General features: G+C 40.6%; 2 protein-coding genes across 5 annotated transcripts; one reads left to right on the top strand and one right to left on the bottom strand.

The window, feature by feature from the left end:
• Window positions 1–162: 162 nt before the first annotated feature.
• Window positions 163–8495, bottom strand: Pp4-19C (protein phosphatase 19C). The gene is made up of 7 exons (XM_080277787.1): window positions 8420–8495; window positions 4501–4666; window positions 3886–4038; window positions 2918–3091; window positions 2410–2536; window positions 1748–1937; window positions 163–1299 (listed from the first exon to the last, which is right to left on the bottom strand). Exons 2-7 carry the CDS (start codon window positions 4648–4650, stop codon window positions 1170–1172), a joined length of 924 nt encoding a protein of 307 aa, XP_080133913.1. The 5' UTR covers window positions 4651–4666; window positions 8420–8495; the 3' UTR covers window positions 163–1169.
• Window positions 8496–9774: 1279 nt separating this feature from the next.
• On the top strand, window positions 9775–22756 carry LOC145406686 (uncharacterized). Of its 4 annotated transcripts, none has more exons than XM_080277784.1 (12): window positions 9775–9839; window positions 11773–11869; window positions 12645–12899; window positions 14745–14893; window positions 16548–16793; window positions 16998–17135; window positions 17791–18078; window positions 18848–18950; window positions 19734–19790; window positions 20422–20754; window positions 21176–22123; window positions 22418–22756. In XM_080277784.1, exons 2-11 carry the CDS (start codon window positions 11794–11796, stop codon window positions 22075–22077), a joined length of 2547 nt encoding a protein of 848 aa, XP_080133910.1. In that variant the 5' UTR covers window positions 9775–9839; window positions 11773–11793; the 3' UTR covers window positions 22078–22123; window positions 22418–22756. The 4 variants fall into 4 exon arrangements, with proteins under 4 accessions (XP_080133910.1, XP_080133911.1, XP_080133908.1 ...); XM_080277785.1 differs by having other exon boundaries at window positions 22415–22756; XM_080277782.1 differs by having other exon boundaries at window positions 21176–22756.
• The last annotated feature ends 435 nt before the right edge of the window (window positions 22757–23191 follow it).

The raw sequence follows: 23191 nt of genomic DNA, 5'->3' as shown, positions 1-23191 counted from the left end.
GCATAGGAGACTTTGCAGTACTGCTTCCTTAGCAATTTGCTTTACATAATATGCCTACACACACTCTTGTATGTTATTTTTACTGGTTTAATATTCCCACTGTTTGCATCAGTAACAAACAAGAGGATACTGAGGTGTAAGATGCAAAATAAACCACTATGAATCTCCGCAACCACTTAGAATTTGACCCACAACACTATGTCAACATTAAAATGGTATACATAACATACAAGAGAATGTTTTGGTGTAAGATGCAAAATAAATCGCTAATGAAGAGGTGCCATGAACCCCATATGCCACTTAAAATACTGATCCAGGTATGCTGTGATGCGTGTTGTGGTGACGGGATGTGGTGGAGGGGTAGATGGCTACAGAGGAGAATGATGCTATGCTGGGCATAAGAACAGTACTGGAGGTAGCACAGGAGACTTCACAGCACCTCTCTCTCTTGGCGATTATTATGCATATTTCACCTTCACTTCCTCTTTTTATGTTATTAATATATTTCTAGTAACAACACAGTCTGGTTCATGATGTACAAAAGGGTCAAAAGGTGTAATATGCCCAATTAAGTAACTGAAGAAGAGGTGTTATGAAATCTCCAGAGTCACTTTCAGTGCAACCCTAAATGTCATCACTTTGTACACTTTTTCCTTCCATGGGTGCCTCCTCGTACAGCAGCATTTCAATCATCAACGTCTTTTAGTACGCCACTCCACTTTTAATTAATGCCTATTACATTGCGACGCCACTATTATCAATATCATATACTGTCACAAACAAAAGTTCGCCAACAATCCTCTACCTGCATTGTGTCCTCCCTTCTACTTATCTCATTCCTCCCTAAACATCAGAGAGTATCCTTCCTTCTCACACTCTTTCATTGTATGCTTCATGTTGCTATCACAAAAAAATTTCACACAAGCAGTGTCCTCTCTTCCACATATCTCATTCCTTCCCAACATCAGAGAGCATCATTCCTTCTCCTGCTCTTTTACTGTATGCTTCGTATTGCTAGTACACAGAAAATTTTCATGTAACACCTTCCATTGCCATAGCAGGCAGGGAAGTGCTGGCAAACTTCTGAGCATGACAGTACAGTATCTTTTGAAAATCACCGATAATCCTTATGTAAAGATAAACGAGGACAGTAGTAGAAGTAAGCGAGCCTAGAGGAAGTAGTCTGCTTGAGGTTTCTTTGCTGGGATGCCTCTACTCTCCTGAGGGGCGGCCTCAAAGATGGTAAAATCACGTTTCAAGTTCTCATCCAACTCTAGGATGGCTGCCACATTTCCGCATCTGTAAAGGCGTTGCACACTCTATATACATCATCATAATCATAACTCTTAATAATGGGATGGGAAGGATCCATCAAGAGGAAGAGAAAAACAGTGAAAGTACAACCACTGACAGTGTCAAATATAATGGAACCTACATCCATTCATTCACTACTCATCCCTTAAAAATTTGACGTAGAGTGCCATGTTAAACAGGATGGTGTACGTACGGTAATTATCAGCACTGTACATAAGAGAATTTTAAAACCAATAATTCACCTTGGCAATAACCAGTTACTATGCTGCCGAGATCTTTTATTGTGACCAAGCGATCAAAAAGTAACTACAGTAACCTAGAATATTAGATATGATATATAGGCAGATAAAAAGTGATAGATACAAACTGACAGGCACACAGACAGATCAACATATACACACAAAAACAGGCAGACAACTGTGCCTCCACTGACCTATAACAATAATTTGGAGCAGACCATACAGTCAGCACAGTGTTGTTGAAGTGCCATTTGTATCCCTCCATGACCAGCTGGTGTGCCCGGCAGATCATGTCAATGCCGTTGGTGTCGTTGAACTGAGCCACCACGTCTGACCCAAACAGGTACCCAGCCCCGCGTGGACTCACACCCCACCCTTGCGTGTCTGGAAACAAACATACAGTATATTTAATTGCCATAACAGTATCATGGAAGTAGGGTCACTATACACTTCTGTTTTAACCTGATGGCTCTTGGACACCACAGGGACCCACACCCCATCCTTGTGTGTGTGGTAATATATACACCATCCAATCAGACATTACAACAAAACAATGCAAATGGGTGACTAACAAAAATTTAACAAAATAAAGGAAATGGGCTTACTACAAATTTGTGTTTTGATCTTACGGAAGTTATGGCACTTGGACTCCAAGAAAGACTCACACCCCATCCTTTTTTTACATGCGTGTGTGTGGCAGCAAACATACCGGTACCATATATTCAATTACTACAACAATACAATGCAAAGTGTCAAACCAAAATTAAATCATCAATATCACACCATGTCTTCCAAAAACAAGAGAAATGAAGACAATAACAATATTACAATGTTAAGAACAGCAACAACAACTAACCTTCAGGGTCGGACCAGAGGAGGTCACACATGGGGCCATCGTGTGGCACTTCCTGCTTGCGGTCAATAGTGCGGATCTGGTCTAGAGTCTGGATGCTCGGTGATAACCCACCATGGACACAAAATATCTGTGAATTAAATGGCATACACTACCTTAGATTACAAGGGTGAGCAAAATAGCAATGAACAATGACACACAAAAAGCACTGGCTATAACTTAACTCACAACATTCCTACACCTGTCATACACTGAAAACTAATATAACCTAAGCTTATGCAGTATATCTCCAACTGAAATACAAGAGGCAAAATGGTGCTGTGAACTCAAAATTCTTAGATACATCTTTACTTATTAAAAAAAGAAAACAGGGAAAAAAAAAAAATATTTAACTCTATTCAGATTTGCAAATACATGAACAAAAACTGGGTCATTTTGGGACAGGTACCGTAATAATATAATAATGCATCACCATGACCCATTATTCCACCTAAGGCTGATACTCCCTTACCTTTCCATCAATGATTGCAGATAATGATAGGTAGTCAAAAATCTCTGTACAGTAACGCCAGACTGTGATGGAGCCATACTTCCTTAAGCATTCATCATAGAAGCCGTACACCTGTGTGATTTGTCTGGACTCGTGGTTGCCTCGGATGAGAGTTATCCTATCTGGATACCGGACCTGGGGTGGGCACACAGTGGGGTTAATGGTATATCATTCACCCTACCTACTGTATCTTCTAACAGTCTATCTATCTATCAATTTATCCATCTATCTATCTATGGCCAGATGTCTTAATCCTGGAGGAAGTGGCCGCAAACTGCCTCCATGTCGCCCTGTCCTCCACCAATCAGGCCGCACTCCCTTAAAATCACACCATCTTCTTTCATAGATATCTTTCCACCCTATCCCTTCACATCATTTTTGATCTTCCTGTCCCCCTCTCCCCTTCTACCTCATTCACATACACTCAAACTGTTTAAGAGATTCTCCACAGATTGGAAATTATACAAAGTCCTCATTACAAGTTGCCTTTTCTTGACATTCTTTTCTGCTGTTAAGTCTACAGTAATTTAAAGAAAATTACCTATTAAGTTCCACTGCTACTTATAAAGCTGATGTGCCAGTTTCCCCAATTTACAGTAGCAATTTTATAAACAAGTAAAATGTTGTAATATTTTGGAATACATACCCTGAATACAGTGAGGACCTTCTGTGCAATTAAATACTTTCCACAAAAATCACTTTTGTTCATAATAAGTGTAACTCTAACCCCTTCACTGGTAACTGAACTGGAATAAACAAGTCTCATAGGCTATGCATAAAGAGCCACAAATGAGGTTCAAAATAATTTTTTCTCTAATGAAACAAATGACTAACATTCCATATCATAGATCTGTCAAAGGTATTCCAGTGTAATACTCATAACTACTGGTAATTACTCTTTGATGAAACATGGGGTGTGCAGTACTGACCTTAAGTGCCAGCAATAGAAGGAAGGTCTCAACACTGTAGAAGCCTCTGTCCACAAAGTCTCCCATAAAGAGGTAATTTGTGTCGGGAACATCACCACCAACCTTGAATAGCTCCTTTAGGTCATAAAACTGCCCATGGATGTCACCACAGACCTGTAAACACAATGAATCATCAACATCATCCACCCTTGTTACTATCATCAACCTAACAGACTGTGGAGATCACTGTATTTATCATAAATTCCAAATTAGTGACATTACATTTTGGTAACTTTACAATGGCTACTCAGACATAGTTATAAAGTAAGAATAGTTAACAAAATTGCACAGACTGAGATAAAGCGACCACACAGCCTTAGAAGGATCTCCTCATTATGATACTGACTAAATAACTGATTATATCATCTGATTCTGGTTACTGCTGCCATACTGCAAGAATAAAATTAAAAGCAAAAATAAAAACAGCAATCCCACATCTTAAACTTTACACAAAGTTGTCAAAAACACAATGGAAAACACTACAGCAAGTTTAATACTAAAAACAAAGATAAAAACACAAACTTATACTTTACACAAAACTGGAAATACACACAATAAAACACAAGGGGCACCCACCGTGACAGGAGAGTCAACTCGCTGGACATTGCTCTCCTCGACCAATATCTCTCTGGCCTTGGCACACAAAGCCTTAACTTCGGCTTCCTTGATAACCTCGCACCGCCTCAGCTGTTCAATTTGTCGGTCCAAGTCACTGCAATCTCCCATCCTCTCCCCGATGTCCCTGAAACACATAGATAGCACTTGACACCAAATTCTTGTTAACCTTGAAGGCTTTCAGTAGTTTGTGTGCTTTAACTTAGTAGAGTTTGTCCTTTTGCACTTCATTTCCTGTAACTCAGTGGCAAAATATGACAATACTATGACTTCATACTTTCAACAGCACTTCTTTGTGACTATCATGTTTTAGTGTCAACTGTTAGAGCTCAGTGTTCAAGAAGGAGAGATGTCAAATTTACACCAAGCTGAAGTAAACAGAGTACCACAGAGTACCTCCTCCATAACAATTGTAGCATACTCTCTTTTTTGCTACATATATCTTTTTGGCATCACTACAGACTGCATAAAAAACATACAGAAATATATCAACATACCACAAACAAATAAACTAGTACAGAAGAGGTGCTTGTGTATCTCTGACAACAGTATGAATACGAACCTTGAATTATCCTTCCTCTGGTTTTATAACACACCACTGATCACTAAAATGGGTTTGCTTTCACCTGATAGAACTGGATCACTCCCACAACTTGTACACTATGTTGTGTGGTTATATGAAATCTGATAAGCCTTACTTTTATGCTAAAAATAGTCTCCTTGCTTACTAGTTAAAACTGTCCTCTAATATGACTACACTTTGCTGTCAACTGAGCTGCAAGGGGTTAGGTATCTTGCCAGGCTAGAATCAATGCACTACAGCCACTCCACTATACACTGAACCCTTCCTATGTTTCAGCCTTCAGTTATATACACCATGGTACTCCAGCTTGACTCACCCTCCACTGTATCTTATCTATTAATTTGTTGTAAGACCATGAGTATGCAGGTAGATAACTTGGGCAATACTGATAGGCATATGAGTGCAAGGTATTAAGAACTCTGTCCTGAAACTACAAAGAATAATTTTAAGGTCACAATATGGTTTGGAATATGAAAAGAAAAGGCCTAAGACTCCAAAATTTTCAGCGGTTTTGTTATCTGAATGGCTAACTGACTGACTAAAAAAAATATAAAAATTCCTCTTCACTTTTATGATGATTGCTGCACAGTACAGTAGGTTATCTATTTACCTATACAGTGCTAAAAAATTACAGGGCTAAAGTAATTTTCTTACACTAAAACAAATGTATGAATAATCACTCCCATGAGATGGAGACAAGAATTTTGAAGGCCTGAAAGATGACAAATGAACTAATGGCCACTTCACTGAGCACTGCAGATAACTTTCACTACCATACTGTGCTCTCCTAATCCTATTTATGGATCCTGCTTGCCCCCTTCAAATATTGGAAAATGGGTTACGGCTTTGATACTTTAAATGCCTGGTATCTTCAACCTGAGTCCATGCATTACAGTTAGGTGTCTGGTGGCTGTGTGTGTCATCGTGCTCCAACTGGATGTGGCCTATAAAGATCTAATATCAAGGGGTGATTTGATTTACTGGTAGCATAATGCTGTTAAGGAATGAGCAATTGGTCACCATCCATCCATCTGTCACTACCACATTAAATGGCTGGAGTGAGTAGCCTAGCCCCAGACCCCTATATTCCTGATGAGGCAATATCAGACAACTGTATAAATTATGGAGGTAGTAACTATCTTCCTAATATATTATCCAAATATCCACCAAAAAGAAGGGGTAAGGGAAACGAAAATGTGGGCGAGAGGGGCACAAAAGCAGGATTAACTATCAACCACCACGCTTAATGAATTGTGCCACACAATCATTCACACATCATCTAAGCCTCTGAAATCCTAGTCCCACTTCACAAACAAGATCATTTATTTTTAACCACTTCAATCCAATGATGCAATTTTTACTGCAGTACTGATACATTTTTGATATCTCCATTTCTTTTCTATTTCCTTTAACTGACTTTTCAAACTGGTGGGGTATGATGTAGTTTTCAACACATTCTACGCTAGAGAGCGATTGTAAGATGAATAATATCATCTGGTAAGTGAAAAATACCATACAGTATCCTAAAATCATCATCATCATCCAGATCTTTTTCCCCATCTAAGGATGGGTATTGAAAAGTTAATATACGATACGACACAAAGAGGAAACAACTGAGATAAGCAAACCAAGCTCTGCAGCCTTGTACAGTATAATGTTTAAACTTACCAATGAGTGGTACAGAACATAAATAATACATCAGACCAAGTAATTTTCATTGCCACATAATCAATCCTCCAGTACAGACACTCAGGATGGATTAGGTACCTTGCAATACAAATAGATAGGTAGATACAAAAATACACAGAAAAAATACAGACTTAGCTAGATAGCTATAAATTTTTTTATACTGCTCAACAGCTATATTGATACATACATACACAGACATTCATAAACTGGGAAACATAGAGGCTTGAATTTCATTGGTCCTCTCACATAACCTATTATCAGCCTATTCAGGACATTGCTTCAAAATCATTTTTACAACAGCATAATCCCTTCCACTGTAGTTTCCTGGGATTTCCTAACAAACCTTACCACTTTATCGGAGTTTAAGATTCACAAATATCTGAACAATTATCAAGAGGTTATGAAAATCATGGATTATCCTACATCAGTTTTTTAAAAATATAAGGCCATAAAAAATGGACTGAAAACAGAATCTAATATCTATTTGTAACTTAAAATGAATTACCTTATCTGAACTATGACATAAGGTACATGCCAAAAATGAACTCAACTAGAGAACAGTTAGCATGATACATACAGCTCTCACAACTCAATCTTAATTCCCTTAAAATATTCATCTTTATAATGGGTGACTGCATCCAACAGAGGTCAGTACTGTACTGTGATGATATGGTACTTCCACCACACTAATGGCCCTCAGTAAAGCCAGTAAATTAAGATAGCAGATGCCAGCCTTTAGTAAGGGCATTAGTTAAGGATGGGAAAGGTGTCCCCTTCAAAGAAGCTTAGGTTTGAGCTGTGTATATTGGGTTGTGCTTTCTTGCTAGGCTCTAAGAAATGTGTCAAGTTACCAGGTTATGAAAGAAACCATTCTTAAAACCTTATGCCTGTGTAAAAACATAAAATCCTGTATTTCATCTACAAATCACTATTTCATTAAAACTGCACTTTGACTCTTAAATTTGGTCCTTCTTTTCCAAGGTATGGGTTGAAAGATGCCAAGTTTACAACTGAAATATTTGGCTATCAAGTTAAAGTTTCTGTAACTGCCTATAAATAAATAAGGATGAGCAATTAAATTTTACTAAGGTATTTCACCACTTTTAAGTCACACCCTTCACTAAGGCAAGTTAAGTCAGTCTAGATTAGTATGATTAAGTTTGATCAGTTACATTAGATTACATTGGTTGGGTATAAAGAAAAAAAAAAAAAAAAAGCTTGATCACCTGTCTGTAAATTTACCCTTAATCATTACTCTACACATATTACACAACTTATAACCCAGCTCTTCTACACAGTGGCAGTAGTACAGTATCCAATTTATGGTAGTTGTGCTAAGTGCTCTGTGGACTAATACCCAAGTTTCACCTCCACTAATGCAATACCTGGTTTCGTACTTTAATACTTATATAAATTTTTAATCCCTAAAACTCAAAATAAACTACCTACACTATCTCTGTTGGCATGATTCGCGGCTCTGACGAAAATACAATTATAAACGGGAATCAAAACACGTCTCTACATTTGCTTTTCTCACGCTTACGTAAGCTCTGCCACATTATAAAACGTGTCGGCCATCCAACGGGCTCTAATAAACACGGAACATACCTTAAAATCGCTATGATAAATACACTTCAATCAGTAAGTTCACGAATATCAGATATGTTTTCCACCCTCAGTTTCCCCTCTCGCTTGGCAAGGCTGTTCTGTCAAAACATTTATTGAGTAACTGAATTTTTCTCATTTACTCCTGAATATATTTTACTACATATAATTCAACTTGTAAAAGTAGTTCTAAAAATTAATCTACGAAAATATAAGTAAACTACATAAAGAATGGTCATTATAGCCAAACAATAGTTTACAGACAATAGTTTCTATGTTGACAACAATTCATCTTTGCAAAGACGTTTTATTTCATTACAACATATTACATGCAAAATATTTCCGCTTTGCTCAGGTATTAAAGCCGAAGTTTTCGTAGCGAAACTAATATTGTCTGTCAACTATATTCCTAGAGAGATAATGCATTAAAATTTATTTCTTAATTTGCAAGATATATGACCTCTTGATAGGAAGCAACTTTCTCAAATAGTATAATTAAATCCTAACTTGTCTATGGAGTTGGGGGGCGTGGGATCAAGGAGGTTGGATAGCTTGCTTGGAGGGGATAGACTTACTGCAAATCACATTATAGAGGTTGTTTACCTGCGAATGGGTGAATGCCCTTAGAGAATGAGATTAGTTTTTCATCGGATTACCAAATTTGTGGAAGAACTAAGGGACAACTGCTTAAAAAAAAATAATAATATTTTTTAATTAAGACTCTAGGTCAGCTTTGACCTGTTGTGGGTGACTGTTGTCACATCTAGTTCGGTGATTGATTGAAACTGAGTACTTGTACGACAAAAGAAGGGTCTTGGTTAAAATCGGATAAAAACTATGACGGTAGTTCCAGCCGTGAGATAACTCGAAGTTTTTATTCGATTACCAAAACAGGCGTCCATCATTCACCTACCACTCGGTGTTAAATCACCTGAATGTGTCTTACATCAGATGAGTGGATGGTAGGTTCCCCCACGAATAGAATGCCAATATATGAAAAAAAAAAAAAATCGGAGTCGATTGTTTTAAGGCGTCGTCGCCAGCCATCAGAGATGTATAACTCCCCATGCGAATGCGACAGTAGTAAAAATAAAAATAAAAAAAATAAAGCAGAGGAATCATCTACTCTAATATCCTGACCACCCGCATGGATTTTAGTTGAGTAAACCCTTTTGTTATTCTAAACTTCAACGTATAATTCAATCGCTTTAAGACGAGAGTAAGTCTGGTAAGCGCGATGCTATGTTGTTTTCGGCCCGTTCCCGGAGGTCTAGGTACAGGTGTCTATGAATTGAGCCAGACAAGTCGCCATTGCATCTGCGGCTTGGTGTTATTGTGTGACTGGTGTTATTTTATGGCCGGTACAGGTGTTGAGGTTGTAGAAACACCTGACATCGAGGAACTGATTATTTTTACGTGTGCGGTAAGGGAGATGTAGATTTGTGTTTTAGGTGTGGTTGGTTATATATGCAATCTAAGTATAGTGAAGCGGGGTGGACGTGAAGTGTTGTGAAGCGGGATGAACATGGCACTACCCCGCTGTATCAGTTCAAGTGGCAGCATCTAGCTAAGGGGACACCAGAAGCCAACCCTGCCACCATTTTACCTCACATCATATCATTGACCAGACCTTAAATATACAGGGGATAAATTATTGTAGATTGTGTACTCGTTGAAACTGCGTGTAGCATTGTTAATAAGTGCATTAATATGAGATACTTGACTACATCTTTTACGACGTTTATAGATCAGTAATTAATAACATTTCAGTGACGTAGCTACTGTAGTACGAGAATGATGATTGGTATAATATTTCAGATTATGACAAAGTTCAGCAGTTCGTAGACAGGCACATAGGCCTAATTAGTTTTTTTTTGTAGACTAGTAAAAATTCCAGACTGCCTAATCAGTACAGCTGTAATTATGAGTTATTTAAGGCATTTTAGTGTATTGCATTTCCTGTTAATATTAATCGAAGTGGGGTATGATAATTATGAAGTTAAGGTGAGGAAGAAAAGGAGTGACATTGAGTTCCACTGCGGATGAAGTGAAACGGAATGTAGGAGACTCTTCAGTAAATCTAAATGAAACCCTTGCATTCATTTTCATGTGATAATGTCAGTGCAGTTTGTTTTCAACACTTCATTTGGTCATAGTTCATTCCATGTGTAAGTCCTCCAGGTGAGATAAGGAATTTACTCACTACTGATAGAAGAAATGGGTGGATTTATAATGCTGCTGTTACTTGATACAGTTTTAGTAAGCCATTCCTTATAAGAAAAGAAAAAAAAATGTAGGTATAGCATTAATATGAAATATGGTGAAATCTAGTTGATGGCTATGACCTTGGGAATCAGATGTTACATTAGTTTCATTTCCTTTCAGAAATTTAACGTTAGGAATTGTTAGCTATACTGTACTGTGTAAAGACTTGGCTTGTTGATACTGTAGATAACATTTGGGGCTGTTATAATCTAGCAACTTATTTTGTGCATTACACCTTAAAATTCTTTCTTGTGCCATTGTTAGTATAGTTATCAGGTACATTGATGAAGACACCGAATGTACTGTACAGTGAGGCCGGATGAGGAGGAAATGGAAAATGTGAGTGTACCGTATATAAGTACTTGGGTAGTGTAATGAGTAAGGGTGGAAGTCTAGAGGATGAAGTGCTGGAAAGGATACAACAGAGTAAAGGTTGCTAGTTCTTTGAGAGCAGTGATAAGGAACAGGGAATTAAACATGAAAGTAAGAAAGTCAGTGCATGACAGTACTGTTGTGACACCAACCCTAATGTATGGAAATGAAGCTTGAACCTTGTTGGAAGGACACATCAAGAGTAAGAGCACTGGAAATTAATTTGATTGGAGCATGTAGAGTTATGTGGAGAGACAGACTGACAAATGAGGAAGTGAAGAGCATTGTGGCATGGATGTGGATGTGATAGAAAGCATTAGGAGAAATGCATTGAGGTGGTTTGGCCATGTGGAGAGGATGGAGAGCGTGAGACTAACGAAAAGAGTGTATGCGAGTGAGGTAGAAGGAAGGGGAGGATGAGATGGAGGGATGGAGTTGGAGAGGTATATGACTGAGAGGGGAGTGAGCTTGGAGCAGGGCAGTGAAATGGCATTGGACAGGGTGACATGGAAGTAATTTGTTTGTGGCCACCCCTTACGGGATTGAGGTGTCTGGCAATAGATAGATAGATAGATACATTGATGAAAATATTGAGGTATAAGGTGTAGAATAAAATGCTAAGGAAGTGTAAGAAAATATGTGGAACCACGTATAATACAGCCTCTGATATGAAGGTTGTTCATACATTTTGATAGTGTGATAACCTGCTTTTGTTACAGGTGTGTGTGTGAGTGGTGGTGATGTGGTCGGGGGCACCACAGTGGGCCTCATGGGCCTTCCAGCCTCAACACTACCAGAACATGAAGCCAGAAGAAGGTAACACTGCCACACACTACATGACGTTCAAGGTTGAAGTTATGTACTATATGATATTTGACATCCAGGGTTAACCCCTTCTCTGTGTACATATGGTATCTCTTATTACTTCTGCCAAGAAGGTTGGTTTGGGTTGGTGTGATGATCAACCTGACCATTAGCAACATTGTGAAAGGACTATTGGATGGATTTGTGCCGGATTTGGAATACAGTAATGATGGAAGCCCATCAGAGGGGTATGATTAAATTGGGGGTTAAAAAATTTAAATGTGAAAAGATCAAGAAGTGTTTGAAAAGGTGGGGGGGTGATGATTTCAAGTCACTCTGGCCCCTAGTTTTACCGGCGCTAGTCACTCTGGCCTCCCACTCTAGTCACAGCCCCCCCACCCAAGTCACTCCGGCCTCCCACCCCTAGTAACTCCAGTCTCCCACCCTAGTCACTCTGGCCTCCCACCCTAGTCACACCAGCCCCCCCACCCAAGTCACACCAGCCTCCCCTTATACAACCTAACCTTACTCCAGAGCCTCCCCTCTCATTACTATAACTATGAACTCAGTGGCATGGACCATAGGCTATCCAGTATTAATCTTCAAGTCAGATGCTCATAGAAGACATTTATATATCAGGCTGTGGGCCAAAGTGACTTGTATCCGGGGGGGACAGTGCCTTGACAGAGGTATGTGCTGTCTTAGTGCACTCTTTTTATTAATTGATACCTTCAGATAATTTGCATCAGTAAAGTAGTAGAGGGACTAATGGCAAATGTTTATGTAGCATCATCAGTGGACTGGGCAGCGCTGGCCAAACAATGGATCCAGATGAAGGAGACCGTGGCCCCCCAGGAGTCCCCCATGCCACCCCAGCACCATCCTCCTCCTGCCCCTGCTCCAGCTCCAGCCCCAGCCCCACCCCAGGCACCCCAGCAGCAGCCTATGGTGGATGAGGCCTCTGTTGGTGGTGGGGGAGAGATGGACATGGAGATTGAGGATGATAAGGGGCCAACCACTGGGATGGAGCAACAGCAGAATGGTCAGCAGTCACTGCAGCACATTTAACCTGACAGATCTCTAACCCTTTTCAGCTGGGTTGATGGCCAAATATAATTAGATTATAGGATTGATTTAACAATAGTGTGTGCTGAGTTCTCACAACTGTGGCATAGTATTCAAGTTGTTGGAGTGGTCTATTACTGTCAGTTGGATCCAGTGAACTGCAGGTTGAAGTTGCCCTTTTCCTGCATCTACCATCCTCCTGTCAGACAACATGATGTGCACTGAGGGGCTTTTGAGAATATGGTTGTGTCCTCATGTGAGGTCTCTCTCCAATCCCATTTTTAACAAGAAATTAGCAGGCACGGATCCAGGGGGGTAGGAGTCCAGGGGGTCCGGACCTCACCCCCCTGCTCAGTCAGAGCAAATATGATTTTACCAATATTCCAATTGAATAAAATTTATTTTGGAGTTATTTAATGTGCAGTCTCTAAAACATTCTAGAGCAAAGTTATTTTCAATGATTCACATTACATTTTAACAGGGTGTAATCTGCTGATTGTTTCTATGACATCATGTTTACAGATTCCCCCCCCTCCCCCCCTCAACTCTGGGCATAGGCTTCACAGCCTGCTCGCAAGGCCCAGCAGTCCTCCTCTTACATACCATCCACCTCTACATGTCACCACTTCGGCGCTGACACCTACCGTCCATATTGAATACATGTTAGGGCTGTCTCATACAGGACTTGTGTTTTGCTTGGAACGTAGACGAGAAAGATGAGAGAGTGACAAATGGTCAGAAGAGACCACGTGTGGCTTTGTATTGGGTTCATTAAATTTTCTTATCTAGTTGTTGTTCTGGCTGTAATACATTTGGCAAACTCTATGGGCCGTACCCGGTACTATAAAAACTAAATGCCAGTATTGCCGAACATGAGCATCTAACATTCCTGTGTTTTGTACCATAAATAAATTTGATGTTTGCAGTAGGCAGTTGTCAGCTGGTTATGGCATAAAATAGTACAGTATCCAAAAACTGAATGAACAGCTGTTACAGTACACACATCTGATAACCTATATTTTCCAGTATGGTCTGCTGGTCATGAGTGGATGACAGGTATGGAAAGAAATTGCTGGAAAAAAATATGAGGGATGTTTGTGCATCCCTCATATGTTGATGCTGCAATGAATGTCACCATTCTGCCAGCTTGTACAGAAGCAAAGCTGCCTGCATGCAAAAAATAAATCTGTACTACCTATGTATTTGCATCTTGCAATAAAAATTTAGGAATATATAATGTACTGCTACATGAGTAGAGGTGCACATCATCTGATTGTACTGCAGTATATACTCCATTTCACAAAGTCTGACATCATAAACAAAGCAGTACAAACATACACACATGCTTGTCAGCACACAACAAAACACATTAACACACAAATACAAACACAATGCTTCTGAGACTCTCAGTTGAATATTTCTATAATGCCATGATGATCTTTTAAAAAAGCCTTTTAATCATGGTTATTGTCTCCTATTTCTGCCATTTTCACTATATGGAAAATTATCTGAATAGTACCCCGTATGGGATTATGGCGTCTGGCAATAGATAGATAGATATAAGCTGTATTATGTCCTTCTGTGTGCCTAAAATGCCCCTAAGTGCTTAATTTAGAAAAAAAAAATCTTTGGTGAACTCTCAGTGCTTTTCAGATCCCCAGCTATAGAGGTTCGCTTGGCCTGCCCCTCCCTAACCCATTTTCAAGAACTTAGATTGGACCCCCCCCCCCCCAACTTAAATTTCTGGATCCATTCTGCTCAGATACTGTATTGATACGGTAAATTATGACATGATAATGAAGACTTGCATTTTGTATTTCAGGAGAGGGTTGGGGTGGGTGGAGTGGAGATTGGCAGGCGTCACAGAGTGGCATGGGGTGGGGATGGGGGTGGCCGGTGGATGGGTACGTGGCAGGTGGCGGGACCCACACATCGGAGACAGCCGCACCACAACAGTATGGCGGCAAAGATGTAAGCCAGGCAGGATACTCCATGTTGGGTAATGAGTTTACAGCCATCCAGGGCATGGCTGTACAGGTGGGTATTAGTACTGTGGCCACACCAACACACCCACACACTTGGCACCCTACTGGTGCCACTCTTTATGTAGGTTAGCTTACAGTAGGCTAGGTTCTTGAATCCTCTGTTAGTTTTTGTTTTTTTGTTTTTTTTTCTCCACATTTGGTAGCTGGATAGATGGTCATACAGTCATAAATAGGGCTGTTGGGATCCTGACAGATATAGTCCCCCACTCCAGTTCCATGTTTATTGGCAGGCTTCAGGAATGTGGCAATGCTGTTAAAATCAACTGGATGGACATCTTTATTTGAGACAGTATGGAATCTAGGTACGGGTACATGGAAAATTACTGAATAGTTTCAGGATATAAAGATATTGCTTGAAGCTTTGATGCATGCCTGTAAACATGATACATGGTTTCTTTGTTGTGTTCCTAGACTCATGTGGACTGGAGGCTGAGGTTTCCTTTGTCTTACAGTCCATCCTCCTCCTCTCAGAATGAGGAAGTGAGTCAGTGGATGAAATCCAAGTGCCAGATAGCAAAGATCATTTTGCATTTTGCTGTGATATGAAGGTATAGTAAGGAATAGGGAGGACACAGCAAAAGATAATTAGAAACTGAAGGCGAGATTTTAGATAGGAGTTGAGGGACATTTGTTGGTAATACCAGTGCCACCATGTGATGTCCCTTTCCAGTATCATGATATCTTAACACGGGGACATGACAGTCAGAGCCTGGTATTTACTGTGCAGTTAAAAGTGGAGGTAACAGACTAAGGCTGAAATACACAATAGACTTCTCATTTTGTCAACCCAGACTACTGAAGGTATACCGTACCGAACCATATGGTTGTAGTGGGTTAAAATACTCCACCTGGATGTGGCCCTTGAGGGTTTAGAGCTGAGGGACCAGTAACTCAGGGACTAGTGACTGGTCAGTCATCTTATATGGTGGGACTACGTAGCAGAACTATGGGGTCTTACACTCCTGATTTGGTAATATAGGACTGAATGATAGGTCAGTAGCTAGATGGATGAAGCTTTTGTGTAGGAAGCTTGGTTAGGCTTCTGTTTGATATGTATCACTTAAAATTCTTATCCATCATTATGGATATTGTACAGTGCTTTAATATCAGAGTAAGTATGTTTTCAAACATGAAAAACAATTTCAAAATTAAATTATAAAATTATATATCCATTTAACTTTGTATATATGATAACTCCATGTAGAGTAAATTATAGCCAGCAAGATATATGGAATGGTGAATCTGTTTGTGTTTGAAGAGATGTCGGTGTGTGAAGGTGTGAATATAGTAATGTTGATGTGTATGTGTGTATATTAATGGTGTTTGTGTGTATTGGTATTAAGGTGTGTATGTGTTTGTGTGTATTATGGTGCTGATGTATCAGTGGTTTTGGTGTGCATAGTGGTGTTGAAGTTATGGTGTTGTGATGAAGTGTGAGAGTTATGATGTTGAGATATGATGTTAAGGTGTGATGGTGAAGTGTGTTTAGTAGAAGTGTTGTGATAGTGAGGTGTATGTGTGTGTGTAATGGTGCTGAGTTTGTGAATTAGTAGTAGGGTTAAGATATTGCAATGTTTCAGGGTGAGTATGGGTGGCCCATGATGAGTGGTGGCGTTGGTGTTGGGGACTACGGTGGTGGTGGTGGTGATGCTAGAGGCCGTGGTGGTGGTGGCGGGGGACGGGACATGCATACAACTGCCCCAGACCAGGATCGCGGTGCCATGACCAAGGAGGCGGACTTCCAACTCGATGCTGCACAGAGAAAGAAGCTCCCTGCCTGGATACGAGAAGGACTCGAGAAGATGGAGAGGGAGAAACAGCGCAAGGTAACATACTAATTACAACATGTCTTCATTATGAATGTCTGCAACCCTTTTGTAACAGTGCCACCACATGAAGGTGACTGTCTCTCATACCATATAGATAGAAGGCTGAAAAAGCACTGTAATATGATTTTTGAAAGAAGGTCAGTATTATGATAGGATATATAAGATTGAAATCTGAGTCAAAAAATAATGATGACATTGCAGCTGGAGAAGGAGCGTCAGATGAGTGAGAAGGAAGAGGTGCTGCGCCGTAAGAGGGAGGAGGAGGCTCGTGCTCGCCGCATCTTGGAGGAGGACCTCGCAGCTGATGGCCGACCTCGGGTCCCAAGGAAAAGCAAGTTTGTGAGTTGAAGTGGGTAATTTTCTGTAGGGTATGGGATTCTTAAAAGTTGTTTGTCAGTCTCAGCCGTCCACCACCCTCCTTTTGAGGAGTACAGAGGAAGTTGAGGGACATTTGTGTAACTGAACAACTTGATTATACCAGTAAAGTGCACTTTGTGAGTGCTACTGACAAAGCAAGTGGCATGTTATCACAGTTTTCCTCTGATGTAAAAGTACTGTATAAGCAGAATCTCTGGTATTTACTTGCTAGAGTTGATGCCAAAAAACACAGTGTTATGACATAATTTTTTAAAAAATTTGATTTCATGAGGCATTCACCGATTAGAGCCAAACATTTTCTTGGAAAACTCGAGATTCCAAGGGGTTCCTACACATTTATGGGTAAGTTTTAAGATGGCAAAAATTTTGTTGTTAATAAAATTTGAATGAATGTTTCACATTCAGAAAGAATTTCAACTCTACTTCACATAGGAGTAAAGTTATTAGTTTCTTCTTGGCGTGACCGTTGGGTCGGGCCGTACCTCTCATTTCCAGACTGAACAAACATCGCTTGCTTGCTCTAAATCAGTGCACTGAATGATTTCCCTCGAGCACCTTGTTGGGAATTCCTAATCCTAACAGTAAATTGAGTAACAACAAATAATCCACTTTGCAGGACAGTGACAGTGAGGAAGGGTCAGACCGCAGTCGATCAGTGAGTCCTGAGGCAACCACTCAGACTCCTGGGCTGGGCCTGGCCAGGAAGCGCAGGTCCAGGTTTGAGCCCCAGGGGGAGGGAGGCCCACACGATGTCGCCAGGGAGGATGGGGAGGAGCAGGCAGGGAGGGAAGGGGGGGAGGAGGAGGAAAATGATGATGACAGTAAGGAGGAGGAACACAGGAAGTTGAGGAAAGTGGCCTCACCTGAGCCAGTTAAGTCAGAAGAGGAGAAAATGCAGGAGATGGTGAGTCAGAGACCTTTTATGAATGGACACTTCATCACAGCTGCTTTTTATATTTATGATGGTGGTCTGGTTGGTTATGGCACACCAACTGGATGTTACCCTTAAGGGTATAAATCCGAGAGCTGGTTGGGGTTTACTGTTCACCTAGTGTCACCCAGGAGAAAGGGGCTGGTTACTTGCCTTAAAAATCTGGACCAAGTAGCCTAGCTCCAGCCCTGTATGTCTCTGATGGGGAAGTAAAGAATTGAATGCTGGATGGATGGAAATGTGTACAATGGTTTGTGTGTATCAGCAGCATCAGTGCCTCATGGACATTAACATAACCAGGCTGTTCCACCTCCAGTTTATATCATTCCCACCATGTGCAGGCATACCTCTTTTGCACAGTTTATCTGCTGAGTATATCCTTAAGGAAGAGATGCTAGAATTTCATCGAAGATGACGAGGCTCATTTATTCTTGTCAGCTAAGAAGGCTTACTAACGCCTCTTCCTTAGTGATTTATTCTTCATGTTACACCCGGTTATTCTCCTGTATGTTACTTATGTCTGTTTTATATCAGCATAGGTGCTAGGGAGCCATCTTATCAGTGAGAATACTACTTAAACTCTCAGGATGAGCTTTCTGGATGAAAGAGAAATGTGTGTGTGTGTGTGTGTGAAAAAGAGAGAGAGCATTGATGGATGAAATAGAAAGAGGGTTCAGGGTAGAGTAAGCAGTGATAGGTGAAATGGAATGAGATTCAGAATGTGTCCCTTGTATTTTTGCAGATGTTGAAGCTGCGCCGTTGGATGACGGAGATCCTGCTGGACGTGACAACAGAGATGATGGAGGAAGTGGCAGGAGAGGTGGTGGCCCGTGCTCGCACTAAAGGTACCCTTCCACTCCTTACGCACACACTCTCCACCCACCTGGCACTTGCTGGGAGGGCCCTTGCATAGTTTAACATCATCATCATCATCATCATCCAGATCTCTTTTCTTTTTCCCCTTAGGATGGGGTGAGGTAGGGCCCAGCAAGCAAAGAAAAAGATGACAGAGAATGAATTTGTAATATTTTGACCTTTGTACATTTTCATTTCCAATTTGCGTGGAAGCTTGTTACTTAGTTTGCATTATAATTTTTGAGGATTTTTTTTTACAAGTCAAGTCTTGAAGATCTCTTTGTTGATTAGTAATTTAATGAAAATATGATGAAACATAGGTACAGCATTAAGAAATATAACTAGTTGATGAATTTTCCATTCCTCCATTTATTGCTATTAGCAGGGTATGAAAGTGTAATACAAACTGATTTTATTTCCTTGATTTACCCCCTAAGTTACAGTAATATCTGGGAAGAGGTTTCAGTGCGAGGTCCACGTAACTGCCAGATGCTTAAGTGACTCTGAAACATAGATGCTGAACTGCCTTGAAAATTAAATATAACTTAATTCATCTAAATTATTAAAAAAAAAAAAAGAGAGAGAGAGAAAAAGCCAAGAGGGATTCAAGTGGTTTAAGTGCTGAGGCATGGAGTTAAGTGTGGTGGAGGCCTCTTCCCTCTGAATAAACAGTCAATTCCCTTATAGAGGTGAGGTTGTCTGAGCTTAGTGTGGTAAGGCTGGTCTGCTGGGCACTCCCGCAACACACTAAATCTTCCTGTGTTTGTCTAAAGCTCCGCCAGTTCAGGTCAAGAAGAGCTCGGCCCTTGCCTCTTTGTCGGGCGGCATTGGTAAGTGACCACCCTCTCTTTTCTTCTGTTGTGGCTTCTTAAGTCTTTTTCCATTCATTGTAATAAAGTGAGAGTGTCCTTGAGGTATGCATGGTAGACATTTTACTGCTGCTGCCTTACCATCAATATCATGGAATCTTGTCCGTGTTTTCTTCAGTGTGAGAGTTGTTCCCCAGACCCTGTAGCTCTTTTAAGTTGTTAGCAGACATTTCCTCCCATATATTTAAGAAAACAGAATTAAGTAATATAATTCAAAGTTAATATTGCTGTAAAAAGGTATATATATATATATATATATATATATATATATATATATATATAAAGTAAATTAGACTACAGCACAGCCAGTAGTTTATGAGTGTGATTAAACCTTGAGAGCACTATATATACATATATATTTTGTATTGTAAATGTTAAGTCACACAAAAATTTCACCTAATCAAAAACTGCACTACCCCTCCCCCCCCACCGCTTTTTTTATTAAGCACATTCATTTCCCATGTGCAGGTGTGCCTTCCCAAGAGTATGAAATGTAGAGCATTGATACTGTATATGTTGTAGGGTAGTGCACTTTGGTGGGTGTAGGGTGGTGTGTTGAGTGGCTGGGTGGGTAATGTGGGTTGTGTTGCAGGGCTGGGAATCTACAGCGACAGTGAGAGTGAGGCCGAGGCTTCCGGTGATGAGGGTGAGGCCGGGCGTGGTGACATAGACAGTGATGAGGAACTCCGCCAGACCATCAGACGCAAGCGCAGGGACTTCCAAGCCACCGAACGAGACATTCTTCTCAAACTGCAGGCAGAGGAGATGGCTGAGCGTGAAGGCAGAAGGTCAGCAGAGTCAGAGTCTGAGTCAGAGGAGGACAGGAAAGAGGGAGGGGAGGTTGACCAAGATGACAGTGAAAAGGGAGCCTCACAAGACCAGGATCTGTCTGATGACGAGAACAGCGAGCAGCCTTCTGCTATGGGTAATTAATTTGAATTTAAAGCTTGTGAGTCAGTGAAAATCACTTGGATTCATTGGCATAGGGGTAAAATGAAGTGGTTTGGGCACATGAAGAGGATGGAAGCAGAAAATTGGGTGAATAGGTATAGGAGTGTGAATATGGAGGGTAGAGCACCAAGAGGTAGACTTATGACGATCTAGGATGGAGTCATACAGTATGGTCTGAACAAGGATGCTGGCAGTGTGTGTGTGCAGTATGGAGAGCCACCATTGCACAAACAGAGCAGTTAGTGGTTTTTGTAATTATCATTAATTTGTTGAAATTTTCACACATTACATTATGTATTGGTTATATAAATATTGCAGTTGATAATGTATGATGGAGGGTTGACTTCATTTTAGAGCAAGTTATATGTAGTAACAGTAATGTTTTCTTTCAACAGGTAATTTGAAAGCTATGAAATTTATACCACCACAAGATCCTGAAGTAGACTCAACACAGCCAGATAGTAATACTCCTAATGGGTCTCTAAAGGACGAAAATGATTCCAAGGATTCTGTAGAAAGCATAGACTCAGAGGAAGACTCAAAGTCATCCCTGAGTGACAGATCACATTCTAGTGAAGGGAAGAAAAAGAAAAGGAGGAAGGCTAAAAAAGAGAAAAAAAGGAAAGAGGGTAGGAAAAGAAGTAGATCAGGCAGCAGGACAAAGGATGAAAGAAGGGAACACAAAAAAAAGAAAAAACGAAAAGAAATTAGTCGTAGTAGGAGTAGAAGTTCTGAGGAGTACAGCCGATACAGGAGCAGGAGTAGGAGCAGGGACAGCTATAGGAGGCGAGATATGAGTAGAAGCCCCAGTGAGAGCAGGTCTTCACACAGACACTACAGCAGAGACAGGTCAAGGTCACGGGGTCGAGATAAGTCCAGGGGCAGAAACGGGGGTAGAGGCTGGTCCAGAGACAGGTCGAGGGATAGGTATAGGAGTAGGTCAAGGGGGAGAAAGTCAAAAGATAAGAAAAGACGGAGGGACCGGAGTAACGAGAGCCGAAGCGAGCGACGGCGGGGCAGTAGGTCAAGGGGAAGGGAACGAGAGCGTAGGCGCAGCAATTATAGGGACGGTAGTGAGGAGAGCAGGTCAGGGCGCAGTAGTAGGCGGCGCTCGGACACTTTCAGCAGGAGCAGAAGTCGCAGCAGGGGTTATTCCCATAGAAGGGACCGTTACCAGTCTAGGTCACGCTCACTGTCAAGAACGCCAAAAAGGTCCAAGAAGCGACATAGATCTCGATCCTTGAGTTCCTCTGCATCACTACCCAAGAAATCCAGAAGATCGCGTTCGTCCTCGTAGGCAAGTGAAGGTCTTCTAGTGAGTGCAGTGGTAAGACCACAATCGGGTAAGTTGTCCTCCTTTTATTTCTTATATTTATTTATTTATTTTTTTTACATATATTTCAGATCAGATCACCAGCTATTGTCCAGCCAGGCAGTATTTTCATCAGTATTACAAAATACTGCATAACATTAGTACAGTATAATGGGGAAGAAAGAACATTTCTCTGGTTATCAGTACATAGGTACCTTTGTAAGCTTGAGTCATGAATGTAATAAGCCTCTTGCTTGCATGGTCATAAAGTTATGTTTGGGAAAATACAATATATTTTTTGATATTTCATTTTCTGTTTCAGCAGCAGCCTGGCACAGCGCAACGTGCAAGTTCCATCTCTTTTGTCTGATCATGACGTGTCAATCCAAAGACTGGTTATCCTTGTACAGTTTCATACAATGCAATATATAGTAATTTATATAATTTCCCTTAAGTTTCTTGTTGCAGGATTACACTGTGTGTACTTCTGAACATGACAAAGGGTAATGTGAGGAACAGTAGTAGTGTAACTTAAAAATTTTACACTGATTCTCATGCAACCAACGTGTTGTTCAGAAGCTAGATCTTCTTTTACTTTTCAGGTCAAGTGATTTATAAGCTTGCTTATGTACAGTAGTTCATATTAAATCTTCTTATGTTGATGTATGGAGTTTCTCCAACCTTTTAAGTTACACTATGTTTTCATATTACATGAACACAGCATTATTAGGATCTTACAACTAACATAATTTTGAAGTCATAACACCAGGATAATACAGGTGCAAATATCATTATCCTGACCTTTTTTCACAACTAAGAATGGGGTGAGGTGGGGTCCAGAAGTCAAGGAAAGTGTAAGAACTATCCATAGCATGCCCAGTGAAATGAGTGACACTCATTAGCCCACCAGTCCAGCCTCTGGAATCAAAATTCTAGCTCATGGGCTTAACATCTGCATTCCCCCCCACCCCCCACCCCCACTTTTCATAGTTGCACTATGATGGCTCTTTCTTTGACTGTCAAATGCCAAACCCCTGTTGTGTGTTCCCCTGTACATGATTCATCTAACCAACACAATCCTGTCAATTTCCTAGCCTTA

Source organism: Coenobita brevimanus, chromosome 71 (genome assembly GCF_032717465.1).
Source record: "Coenobita brevimanus isolate Jiangsu-jjx chromosome 71, ASM3271746v2, whole genome shotgun sequence".
NCBI lineage: Eukaryota > Metazoa > Arthropoda > Malacostraca > Decapoda > Coenobitidae > Coenobita > Coenobita brevimanus.
The sequence above is the reverse complement of the archived record's forward strand: the minus strand, read 5'-3'. Positions and strand labels throughout refer to the sequence as shown.

What these genes read in the sequence shown, in the direction of transcription:
- LOC145406686 (XM_080277784.1), top strand. Translation starts at nt 11,794, where the DNA reads ATGTGGTCGGGGGCACCACAGTGGGCCTCATGGGCCTTCCAGCCTCAA. An exon ending in GGCCCGTGCTCGCACTAAAG is followed by an intron (nt 18,951 to 19,733) that starts GTACCCTTCCAC and finishes GTTTGTCTAAAG; the next exon opens with CTCCGCCAGTTCAGGTCAAG. An exon ending in CGAGCAGCCTTCTGCTATGG is followed by an intron (nt 20,755 to 21,175) that starts GTAATTAATTTG and finishes TTCTTTCAACAG; the next exon opens with GTAATTTGAAAGCTATGAAA.
- Pp4-19C (XM_080277787.1), bottom strand. Translation starts at nt 4,650, where the DNA reads ATGGGAGATTGCAGTGACTTGGACCGACAAATTGAACAGCTGAGGCGG. An exon ending in CTGCAATCATTGATGGAAAG is followed by an intron (nt 2,537 to 2,917) that starts GTAAGGGAGTAT and finishes TTTAATTCACAG; the next exon opens with ATATTTTGTGTCCATGGTGG. An exon ending in GCTCCAAATTATTGTTATAG is followed by an intron (nt 1,300 to 1,747) that starts GTCAGTGGAGGC and finishes ACGCCTTTACAG; the next exon opens with ATGCGGAAATGTGGCAGCCA.